Below are 12,168 nucleotides of genomic sequence, written 5' to 3' on the forward strand. Positions count from 1 at the left end.
GGCTACACCGAATGGAGATATCAACCATGGCCCCTGGGTTCATCTAACTGGTTACTGATGCCGAGACTCAATCTTACGGCAACCCTCGGGCTTAGCAATCTTCAGCATTGACGGTGTTTTGTCTCTCAATCCTGCCAATGCAAGTTAAGACCAAAGAGCCGGTCTTCTAAAAATCAGTCAAGGAGTTACTAAAGGCAGATTCACAAATTTATTCAAATCTATCGGATTCAATACAACCCTGGAGCCTATGGACTAGTGTGGAGGACATGAATTGTATAGCTTGTTCAACAAATCTCCGATCTGTTTACCTAGGAAATCCTCCACAGACGCACGGCAATGCTACATCTGCGAAGCTATCTCTTTCATATCCACTCTCCACTCCGTAAAATACGGCACCCCAAGTTCTTCCAAGGTGCCGGGGGACTCGCCATTAAGCTGTCGAATCAACCTGTTTTGGTGTGCTGTTTCAGGATCGCTTTAGACTCGAAGTTTGTGCTGGGTACTTTGAAGATTAACAAACATCTGGAAAGCCTTGACTCTCTCATTTGAATAAACTTCCAATAGAGCCGTCTGATTTCCTTCGAGATAGTCATCTCAAGGACATCAGATAAGGTTTCAGAGTCTAACAAGAGGCCCATGTCACCCATTGGCTGGTATTCATACCGTGAGTAAGCTATCGAGTTCAAATCATACTAGGAGTGCATTACTGACATTGTTGAGATAAGCAGCGTCTCCCGCCAGTAGACACCTGCCCCTCCTAAACGTCGAAGCACACAGCTGATGAACCCGATATAGAGCAGTCCTGATAACATCCACATTGACAGGCCGTGGTCCAGGAAGAACCTTGTCCGAGAGAGAGAGAGGGCATATGCAAGAAAGCTCATTTCGTCAACAGGGTATCATCATTCGGATCCAAAGCAAGGCCACATCGATATAGCGTCCGCTTGCCATGCTCAGCAAGCTTTAATGGAGTAACAATACCCGAATGAACAGAATGCACGATAAACTGACTCGAAAAATCGACCTCAAGATTTGGTCCCATAGCGAGTAATCTCTCCTGCCAGGTATGTCCTTTCAAATTAATATCCAATAACCGCCTCGTTGCCGACCTCCATCAGCACCAACCAGATAAGAAGCCTCAACCGTTGTCTCGGTCTCAGTATCACCCTGCCGAGTCGTAGCTCTAACCCCAGAACCATCCTGCACAATATCAATAAGCCGTTCCCCAAAATGCACACTAGCCAAGCTCGTCTAGATCGCTTTCTCAAAAAGCAGTTTAGTCAACTCAGCCTGTGGCAGATATAATACTCCCCTAATGCCATGTGCATTTCTATCACGGGGGACAGGTCCTCGAGAGATAATATCCCCTATTTTATAACCGTCCTGTCCATCGTATCGGATAGGCTTGCGCCAGCAAAACCTCGCAGAAACAAACACCGCTTCCTTCATATCAGGTATAATCCCCATCTTGTCCAGCGCTGTCAAAGCAAAACCTCGCAGAAACAAACACCGCTTCCTTCATATCAGGTATAATCCCCATCTTGTCCAGCGCTGTCAGTGCGCTGGCATAATATGTCACTGCTCGTGGTTCTTCGCTTAGCTGTTGTTCTGTTTCGATTATGTCCACCATGATGCCGGCTTGGGCTAGGCGTAGGGCTGTGGCTGGTCCTGCAGGGCCTGCTCCTACTATTAGGACGTTTTGTTGGGGTTCCTGTTCCTCTGGGGCGGTTCTGATTTCTTCTGATGATGGTGAAGCCATGTTGTTTTTGGTGTTTGGGCTGGGTTTGGATTTGGATTAGGGGGCTGGGGTAGTGATTGGGGGACTGGTTTGCTTTCTGTTTATGTTATATCTTGCTCGGTTTGGGCTTGTGGTCCTACATCGTGTTACTTGGTTCGTCGATTAAGGTAAGTGGGACAAGATGTAGGGCAATGGTCGTTGATTGTACACAAAGTGCTGGGCTTCTAAACTACTGAGGACAAAGAGGGAGTAAAATTGTTAGGTTATTGGATTTCTTCTTAGAATTTCACTTTAATGCACAGTTTGTCCCCAGCCATCCCTGAGAATGTGGAATGTCGTATTAAGGTATTTAGAGGGACAATGAGTCGTCAATCAGAACGACTTCCCACTTTGATCACCACGCAGTAATTCTACCTTCGGCTCTGCAGTATTCACATCCAAATGACCGTTAAGAAATAACATTGTTGCGTAGATGCTGACGTTCCTGAACCTATACCGTGAACCACATTCTAGTCACGCAGTAGAAGGAAGTTCAATTCTATGCCTAATTACACTAATAGGCTTATATCCTTACCGGTAACTTATAATCTGTTTAACAAGTACAATCAACTCCGCAATCCCTGCCGCAATCCGGGTTGAAACCGCCGACTCGGAGTGTGTGCCCAGTTGCTTACAGTCTCGTGGAACATTATGACAACTTTGAAATCCAACGGCAGATCTTGTCCCTTGCACGGGGATTGGATTGCAGGATATTTAGCGCCCCTCGCAGATAACATATTTCATGCATTCACATCATATAACTTAGTACACATGTACCTCTGCTCGTGCATAAGCTTCAACGTGTCCAATATGTGATCTATATCAATTCCCAAGGTACACGTATGAAGGTTTACGCCAAAAGCTAAAAGGGCGGTGTGGACTCACCCGGCGATTAACATGTCTTAAAGCGCTGAAGGCGTGTGGGCTTAAACGGAGTACTCCGTATGGACGTAAGTGGCACTGTGTATTACTAGAATCATGCAGGCAGTGTTCCAGTAGGCGCCCGAGAAACATTGCATGGCAAAAGCCAAGCCTATCGATCAGGTCCCGAAAAAGAAAAGAGAAACGGAAATAGCTCCCAAGCCTACTACTGTAGATCCACAACGTTGCGGAACTATTTGGACTATCTTATTCGGTCGCAGGGCTCCATTGGGTGACTCACGAGGCAATGCTACCCAGTGCCCCTAGGCCGGATTCCGCATTGATAAACTCGGCTAGAGGGGGCTTTGGCTGATGAAGGTAAGATCTCAAGGTTCCCTGCCAATAAGCAATGATCTCATCTGCAGCTAAAGGGACCGTGGGTGTCTCGAGGCTAACAAAGTTTTTCCTGGTCTGCGCTGCGAAGGATTGGGGAATTCATACTGGGGGGTCGATCAAAGCGAGATCAGCAGCCACTCCCGATTCGGGCACCCTATAGGGGGGTGGGGGGGAATGTTCCTGGGAAACCGGTGCTTGCCCTGCACAGCCTGCAGCTAAGGCGAACTTGGCCCCAGGATGGTATTCTAGGTCCAGTATTCTAATTCCGGGGATTGAGAGTAAAGAATAGATAAGAGTAAAGACTTGAGATGCAACAATCATCATTGTGAAAGTCGACGACGTCACGTTGGTATTTGCCCAGTGGAGCCCGTTGAGCTCCATTTGGTGAGATCTGCAGGTTGTGATTGGCTAATGCCAGTTGCCACTTAGGGTGGTTGGTGCGTGACGGTAGTGGCCTGCAGCATATGACAATACGTGACAACAATACACAACTGAAGATAACCCATCTCAGTGTGATCCTGACCATACCTGACCATACCTCCCTCTCAGCCCATCCCCTCTTTTTCCTCGCCTCTTCCCTTCTTCTCCCACACACTCTTTCTGTCTTTTAGTCTTCCCTATTTTCGCTCCCAACTACACTCCATCTTCCCTTTTTTTTCTTTCAATATCTGTGACTTTATTCTCCTTTCACTCTAGGGTGCTGGCTTTTAAATCACCCACAATGTCTGCCTTCTTCTACAATCACCAACATCAACAGCCTCACCATGGATCCCACATGCATGCATCAAATAACCATCATGGACGCTCTCGCCGCGCTCCCAAGATGACTTCGCAGAATACCCAGCGTCAGTTCCGAGGTGTCAAGAGCATGCGGGAATTGGCCGAAGCTCCCGCTGTGACGGCCTTCCGTGCGAGGTTCGAGGCTGGCCGGTCTTTTGATTTGGATGATGACCTCGAGTTTTGCCCGGGTCTCCTGACTGAGGATGATGTATGTTTTGATATGGCGATCTCCCCTTATATCCACCCCTTGAAGACCGTCACGATTTCGATAAAGTCGCATGGGCCATTTTGTTGACATATCTGCAGCTGCACTCCATCCACTCTGCCTCCGACCGTTCCTCTCTTTCCAGCGGCTCGCCGGACACCTCGCCTCTGCAACACCAGATCCAACCGGTGCAGCAGGTGACTCCGTCCATCTCTTTGTCTCCTGCTCAGACCAACGCTTACGTCCACCCTGGTGTTGCCGGCAACCCTAATCATGCCAACTACCAGCAACCTGCCAACCGGACTCGCAAAGTCATCCCGATTATTAACCCCAACACCGGGATGACCTTGTCGAGCCCTCCGTCGTCGATCTCACCCGCGATGATGCAGAATGCTCAGCGTCGATGGTAAGGGTGCCATCTGCCGAAGTCGTGGGCTGGCGCCCGACAACTCCATCTCTTTGCTTGTCTGTCACTCCTGTTCTGCATCATCGGGGTCCCTTAATCGCAGGTCATAATTTTCTTTTCACCATTGCATTCTTGTCTGATACGGCCATTGCATTCGACACGACCAACTTGGGAAAATATTTGTTCCACGGACACGGCGACACAAAAAAACATCAAAAACTCGAAAACAAAAAAATCCGACCTGTACATACCCATCTCCTTTTTCGCCGATTACGACCACCTTCGCCTCATATCTTAGATCCTTTGCGATACTTTCAGCTTGTTGCGAGCGACGGCGCCTGCGATTCAATACCTTGCATCCTTTTCCTACGATACCTCTTTCGTCTCTCAGGGAGGGACGAATACTTTCTTCGGCCTTTGTTTTCTTTTTTTTTTCGGTTCGGCCACCGATGATGTACAGAACATGCAGTGACATTGCTACTTGACGTTGCATGTCCATGACCTGGAGTTGAATTCCTTTTTTGGGAGGGTTTGCGTGCAAACGACTTTGCCAGATACACCTACGCTGTGACACTTTTTTCTACGATCTCTCAGTTTTGTTCATGGGGTTTTCTTTTTTACCGGGGCGGGATGGATATCAATTTTCAGGATCTAGAGGCGGAAACGATACACGTCTGCATTACTTGGGCACTGTTGAATATCTGGGTTTTTTTTTTCTTTTTTATTACTTGCACTTCTTCTGGTCTATTTTTTCTCTCTTATCTCTTTTACGGATTGTTTCTCTGTACATCGGTTCGGGGCTTGGTGGAACGCGATACTCATTACTACCTTGCCACCTGGTGTGTGGCTGGTTGGGTCTGGTGCGAGCGAAACCATTGGCTTGCGGAGTTGTTTCTGTTTGAAATCGATATCCTGGGGGTCTCTCGCGGTGTGCGGGTCATAGACCATATGCTAAAATGGCTTTGTTCATTGTTTATTACTCTACTCTTATCTCTCTCGCTTCCTTCTTTCCATCTGTATTTTTCTTTCCGTCGATTCGCTTTGGTTGTTTCTTGGGAGCTCCCGGAGAGTATGATTGCATTCTACGATGTTGGTTTACCTTGGTTCTTACATACTATTCTCAATCACATCTCGTCTGTTCAAACTATATATCCCTCTGGAAACTTCTTAGTCTCACCTGTTCAGCATGTTGATGTTCTATCGATCATGAATATGAGATGCTGTAGTTAGCAGACGGCTTCCAAGGTAGGGTAATTGGATTTGCCTTGGGCCGCCTTGGGCCGCCTTGGGCCAATTCTGCTCAACTGTATGAGTAGCTCATGATCGCAAAAGGTGCAAATATTTTCATCCTTCAGCTCGCGTAGCTCAGTTGGTAGAGCGCGGCACTAGTAATGCCGAGGTCCATCGTTCAAGTCGGTGCGTGAGCAGTTTCTTTTTTGTCTTCTTTCAATTTCAATTTCGAATTTTTGTCCTTCGAACTGGTGTTGCTGTTTATGCGTTCGAAGGTTCTCAATGCCATTGTGTCAAGGATTACTTACCCCATCTATAAAAGTGATTGGCGGATAGATCCCTGCATCCCAAGGACTCGATATACCTCGTCAAGGAAAAAAGCATTATCTTCTTTTCTATATGTTCATTCCTTTTTGCTTATATTCCTTGTCTATAGCAGCCAGGACAGCTCCAAAAAAAAAAAATTTATGCACAACTGGTTTTTTCCCCCCCTCGATATATATCTCCACGGCCGCCGACAGTGTTCATGCCCATTCTCCATGGACGGAGATATACAACCTTGAATTAGATCAATGGATGTGGATTACGATGTTGGAGAATTCTAATTTTATTTTCAATGGACTCAAAAAAGTAAGACAGGGAATAGAAGCGCAAAATTTGAAATTGAATTATTGAAAGTAAGCAAAAAGAAACTGCTCACGCACCGACTTGAACGATGGACCTCGGCATTACTAGTGCCGCGCTCTACCAACTGAGCTACGCGAGCTGAAGGATGGAAGACGGTCAGGGTTTGTGCCATATGAGCTTAAAATACTAATACCGGCTAAACCCTATATCGACGTAGGTCCGTGGTGATCATCTCAATATACGAGTGGAAATATACCTGCTGGGTCTTCATGTGCTGCGCGCATGATGTACGTATCTAGCCTCTGAAGCGTCTCTAGGAATTGTAGGTCTACAATGATTTATAGCTTTTCAAGTTGAGTGTATACGTAGCTTAGTTGTATGGGATAAGCCATTCATGGATAGGCATGAGAGAATTGTCTGATTTGGAGGCCTACAGTAATATTCGTCTCGTAGGTACCAGGTTAACCACTCTAACGACCAAGCTTGAGCGTTTCACTAATTTTCTGCAAGAGCTGGGCACGCTCAACCCTCCTCTTGACGTCCGAGTTTCCAAGATCACACTTAGCCCCATTCTCGAGCAGATACCGAATGACCCTACCGTTGAACTTGTGGATTGCTGCCTTTGCTAACGGGGTCATTTTCTGATCATCTTCCTCATTGATTTCGGCTCCATGACGAAGCAATAATTTTACAACTCGCAAGGACCCGCGATTTGCGACTGCAAAATGCAAAGGGGTACCTTCGCTAGATTAGGCGTTTGCATCAGAGCCATGTTTTAACAAGAACCTTATGACTTGCTCGTTTTCGCGAAATGTGGAAGCAGCTATATGCAATGGTGTCACTCCAGTATCAGTGGTAGCATGTAGACTGGAGCCACATTCAACCAAGAATATTGTCACAAGCGCATCCCCGAGGGAGCATGCCAATGATAGCGGGGTGTATCCTTGTTTGTTCTGAAGCTCTAACGAGGCGCCGTGAGCTAGGAGTCTCTTGAATATTAGCAAGGGGTCCGGAGCCCTCTCAAGTAGGGGAGCTCCATATGGGTGCAATCTGTGTACAACAGGAACCATTTGATGGAGTGGGTAGTCGCCGAATCCATCGTGAACATTCAGATCAATGCCTCGGTCAAGTAACAGCTTCAATTTTTCAGAGCCGGTTTTCCGCCGTATTCCATCAATGGCCCAGTAAAGTGCGGTGTGGCCATGCATATCGCGAATGCCCATTTTTGCTCCATACTCTAGAAGGATCTCGACCCATTTTACCGGCTGTGCTCTTAGCCCACAAATTGTAGCCAGGTGAAGTGCTGTGTACCCCGTATGGAGTATATTCGGGTTTGCCCCTGCCTCTAGAAGAACACAAAGTCGTTCCTCAGCCCCAAAAGACGTACTCTCAATACTGCACATGTTCCATAGCTCCAGGGAGAGATAGTCCTATGCATGAAGAATCAACATTGGTCGTGGGGATTTGTTATGCGGTATGCATACGTACCATATGAGGAGAAAATAGTGGCTTGATGTGCTCTATGCTAGAGCGATAGCCGCCGAAGCTTCTCGTGATTGGTACGAATGGAGACTCCTGTACAGTTTCTGGAACATGCGGGATCTCTGGGAGTCTGCCAGCATTCATTGGAATAATCCACTCAACGAGTAGTCCCTCTGAGGCCTTGGGACGTGTTCCCGGCGAAGGACGCAGTAGTCTTTGAATAAATGATCTGCCATCAATGCTAACCCCTTTCTCATATAAAGAAGCTTCAGGGAAGGCGATGTGACCCTTTGCATAGTCCTGAAGCACAAGAAAGGTAGAAAATGGGGTGATCTTGGTCAAGACGTAGTATCGCAGACACCCCAGAGACCACATATCCACCGCGCTTGTATAGCTTGAGCTTTCTCTCATACTATCCAGGAGCCCAAAGACTTCTGGTGCGATGTACCCTTCTGTGCCAATGCGTGTCCGCAGCTCAGTATTCGCCCGTGTCAGTTTACTGATCCCAAAATCTGCAAGCTTGACTTGAATAGGAGACTTCTGTACGACAAGTACTTTCTATACACTCGATCTGATATTAGTAGTTGTCTAGCTATAGAGCACGCGGTGGGAATTGATACTTGTGGTTTGATATCACGATGCGTGATTCCAAGATTATGCAATACGCCAAGTGCCTCTAGTAACTGCGCACTTATGTCTCGTGTTTCAATTTCTGCGAGTGGACTAGTATAGCACTGGGAAATATCTCCGTAGCGACTACTCCATCACAAAGCAAACGTAATCTTGGAATGAAAACCATCCTTTGAACTCGACAAAAAGCCTTTTGCGTTGAGCCCTGTGCCAGAGATCAGACTGAAATCACTATTGTGTTGAGATTTGAAATTATCCAGAAGCTAACATACTCTGTCGCTTTTGTGATTGTCCCTATAACGGCCAACTCAGAAGAATTGGTCTTGTCACGCTGAACCACCCGCTTGACGACCCGCAACTCTCCACCCTGCGACTCCTCCACATAAACGTTGTCGGCTAGATCTCGCTTGCGATTCCATACAAGCACATTTCTTTCTTGCTTCCCATGCTCGGCTGAAGGTGTGAGTCTAATCTCTTTGCAGCGGTCGTTTGACACGATTGTGATGTCGAGTTTGAATGGTTCTGCAATAACTTGGTCCATTGGATGTAACATGGAGGTTTTGACCTTTGTTCTGTGAACATGAGCAGAGCTGAAATGCAGGCAACTGACGCATTTTGGCCCCTGCCTGAGCGGCTAAGCCCCGCGGATCGGATTATGGCTGATCCACTACTTGTTTGCTTTTAGCTGCTGCAGCCTGACCTCTTGAACACTTCAAGTCCTGGTATATAAATCTGAAGTTCAATTTGCCATGGATCCGGCCTCGCTTATTCTAGCCGTCATCGGCACTTTGGACCTATGCGTCAAGTAAGCATTCGGATCTACTCCAACTCAACCCTTGAACCCTTCTCACGATGCTTTTAGGTAGGTGACAAATTGATCGAATTCTGTCGCGAGCATCGCCGAATGCGTACCGATATCGAAGAGATCGCATTGGCAATAGAGGGTGTTTGGGTAAAGACAAAGGTTCAGCTCGAGTTACTGAGGACCCTTCTGGATTCAAAGTTGCCGATCTATCCGCTCATTATCTGATACAGTCAAGCAACTGGAGATGAAGATCTCGGCGGCTGTCGTGGGGCTCGGCATCATTGACAGGCGTAGCCTAGGCCTCTCAGGATCTAAGCTCCCAATCGATATTAAGGGTGTTTATCTAAAATGAGCGCTTCAGGACGTGGTCAAGGATCTGGAAGACTGGAAACGACGGGTTGATCCATCTTTATACTTTATCACACTCATTAGTCAACCAGCATTGGATTTACAGCTACAAAGGCCATCGGCAGACAACGGCTCTCCCGCGTCGAGGCTTGCACGCCTAAGAAAAGTTGTTCATGGGACGTCTTCATCCAGATCTCTTGAACTTCACACAAATTCATCAGTCTTTAACGTAGGTGCTAGAGACCGAGCGCCATCTCATTCCTTATACCAATACATCTATCTCTAACTACGTCCACAATAAGCAGCAGATTATTTTGGACTTCACCAACCATCCAAGCACGAACAATTCAAGCAGAGCCCCAAATCTGACAACAAAAACCCAACTCCGGGATCTAGCACGGCTTTTACGGAACGTCGAGCCTGAGACATTTGGTCTTCTGAAATGCATGGTGTTATTGAAGTGCCTAGTGAGCAGGGTATCCACTTTGGATTTATTCTCGAGATACACAAGGGCCTTCATACACCTCGACCGCTACGAAAGCTCCTTTTGGAGAAAGGAATTACTCTTTGACCAAGCGTGTCCAGCTATCTCAATAGCTTGCAACGGTCAGTTATGTTTGTGCATACAGCTGGATTTGTCCATAAGGGTATTCGGCCAGGGACTATCCTCTGTCTTCGATCAAGACAGTGCTATCGACCCGAAATTTCCAAGTACCTGTTCATCTTTATTGGTTGGATTCGAGAGATTCCGGCACGAGGAAGCCCAAACCGACCTTTTAGGAGATTTAGAGTAAGAAAGGAACCTCTACCGTCACCTTGTAAGACAGGGTCTCTGGTCTGAAGAAGCGTTTATTATGCAACACGACATATACAGCCTTGGGGTGTACTTGCTTGAGGTCGCGCTCTGGCAATCGTTCGTTCAATTCAATGACGACTTGACATGTCCTTGGCCAGATCTGGAGATACAGAACGCGATCTCTGATAAGGATGCACGGAAAGGTGGATTCACAATCAAAAAGCGACTCGTTGCTCTAGCCAAGGATCGGCTTCCTTGCTTGCTGGGGGACCGCTATGCAAATTTGGTGACTGCATGTTATGCTCTCTCGATAGAAGCGAAGACAATGTCTTCGAGAATGAATCGCATGTCAGGGATGATGATGGCATTGTTGCTGGAGTTCGTTACATTGAGAATGTGAGTGCCTTGACCGAGGTAAAGACAGTATGTTTCGTTGATTTGACATAGGTGCTGCTCAAGTTGGAAGAACTCATGATATAGCTCTGGCAATTTTCCTTTTACAAGATAGCGCCATTTGGTCAATCAATGTCACGAGAGATAGACTTCGGTTTTTCTTTTTCAAATTTTATGAACTCGTTTGCAGCTATAATGTCAAAATCCAGCCATCAACATAGATAATGTCTCCGATCCGGTTCACAGTACCAACAGTTTCCTGATGCTAGGAGTAATATGTGCTAATGTGAACTGCGACCGCTATATATATGTAGCGGAAGTTGTTATGTGGCTGTAGGTTACGGCTATGCTAGACCAAATATAAACTAGTATATTGTGAGTAACTGGAGAAGAGATATAAAAGAGTTTTTAACTCGGCGGAAGCCAAAATTTGTCAGAAACCAAGTTATGCTTGAGATCCTTCAAGTGTAGTTTGCGTCATTGAAAATTTAGGTTATTATAACATTAAATATCAGGCAACTACATCAAGCGGCTCGCGTAGCTCAGTTGGTAGAGCGCGGCACTAGTAATGCCGAGGTCCATCGTTCAAGTCGGTGCGTGAGCAGTTATTCTTTTTTTGGACGTGGCGATTTTTGCTTGTATCCAATTTTTTTTTAAACAATTTTCCACCCCCTTGGCGTATTGAAAGCAAAGCAGAGGTCGAGATAAATACTAGCTGACCCGACCTGTACCGTATATACCCATCTGCCCGCTCCACTGTAAGTTATCGAACGGACGCAGTCTACCTCCATGTAGTCAGGCATGTATTGTCCTGGCGGGCACTTTACTTGTTGCTAGAGAATATAGTCTTTATTGACTGAACTAAGTATCATGAAGAAGCAAGAGAACAAAGAATCCTACTAATATGAAGATTCTATAAAAAAGACGGGAGGAAGAGAAAGAGAGATTAGAGAGTCTATTTACAGCTTATTCGAGGGCCACGAGCTTCATCGACAAGCCACAAAGTTTCCCTACCTTCGATCGGTCCTACACCCAGCGTCCATAGCCAGGACCAGCATTCCTGAATCAGATGACAAACGTCCGATAATTTGTCAATCCTCGAGGAGCAAGCCACTACCCTCTAGACTCTTTGCAGTGGCTGCCCACACAATAGTGGAAGTTCCCTGCTGTGGTGATCTAGAAAAGCCCTCGAGAGGGTCACACTAAAGTGAAGATAACCACGAGCAGTGCTCTGCCTAGCAGCTCAGGAATTTAAGAGATTTCACTGTAGCATATCTGATATGTAGTAGTATTTACGGAAGCTTAGCGGATTGGGTGTGAACAAGTTAATGAGTGAGAGCTTTGCTGCTCGCTTACTAGCATCTTGAACGGAATGGACCCGCACAACATTACACATGCCAGTGCTGGCGAAATAAATAACTGTCAAGATTAA

The 12,168-nt window shown here is 46.5% G+C and overlaps 4 protein-coding genes across 4 annotated transcripts; 2 read left to right on the forward strand and 2 right to left on the reverse strand.

Annotated features, from left to right (window-relative positions):
- Positions 1-1,450: 1,450 nt before the first annotated feature.
- PENARI_c009G08389 (FAD-dependent oxidoreductase) lies at positions 1,451-1,759 on the reverse strand (the record flags this gene model as incomplete). Its single annotated transcript, XM_022631957.1, has 1 exon — positions 1,451-1,759. The coding sequence occupies one exon, from the start codon at positions 1,757-1,759 to the stop codon at positions 1,451-1,453; it is 309 nt and encodes a 102-aa protein (XP_022488215.1).
- A 1,996-nt stretch (positions 1,760-3,755) lies between these two features.
- On the forward strand, positions 3,756-4,429 carry PENARI_c009G01408 (DUF4452 domain-containing protein; the record flags this gene model as incomplete). The annotated part of the gene is made up of 2 exons (XM_022631742.1): positions 3,756-4,022; positions 4,121-4,429. 2 exons carry the CDS (start codon positions 3,756-3,758, stop codon positions 4,427-4,429), a joined length of 576 nt encoding a protein of 191 aa, XP_022488122.1.
- A 2,602-nt stretch (positions 4,430-7,031) lies between these two features.
- Positions 7,032-8,947, reverse strand: PENARI_c009G04438 (ankyrin repeat and protein kinase domain-containing protein; the record flags this gene model as incomplete). The annotated part of the gene is made up of 4 exons (XM_022631836.1): positions 7,032-7,712; positions 7,771-8,322; positions 8,542-8,599; positions 8,667-8,947. 4 exons carry the CDS (start codon positions 8,945-8,947, stop codon positions 7,032-7,034), a joined length of 1,572 nt encoding a protein of 523 aa, XP_022488329.1.
- Positions 8,948-9,143: 196 nt separating this feature from the next.
- PENARI_c009G10882 (uncharacterized protein) lies at positions 9,144-9,551 on the forward strand (the record flags this gene model as incomplete). Its single annotated transcript, XM_022632035.1, has 2 exons — positions 9,144-9,199; positions 9,398-9,551. The coding sequence occupies 2 exons, from the start codon at positions 9,144-9,146 to the stop codon at positions 9,549-9,551; spliced, it is 210 nt and encodes a 69-aa protein (XP_022488145.1).
- Between the last annotated feature and the right edge of the window lie 2,617 nt (positions 9,552-12,168).

Source organism: Penicillium arizonense, assembly GCF_001773325.1.
Source record: "Penicillium arizonense strain CBS 141311 chromosome Unknown PENARI_contig009, whole genome shotgun sequence".
NCBI classification, from domain to species: Eukaryota; Fungi; Ascomycota; class Eurotiomycetes; order Eurotiales; family Aspergillaceae; genus Penicillium; species Penicillium arizonense.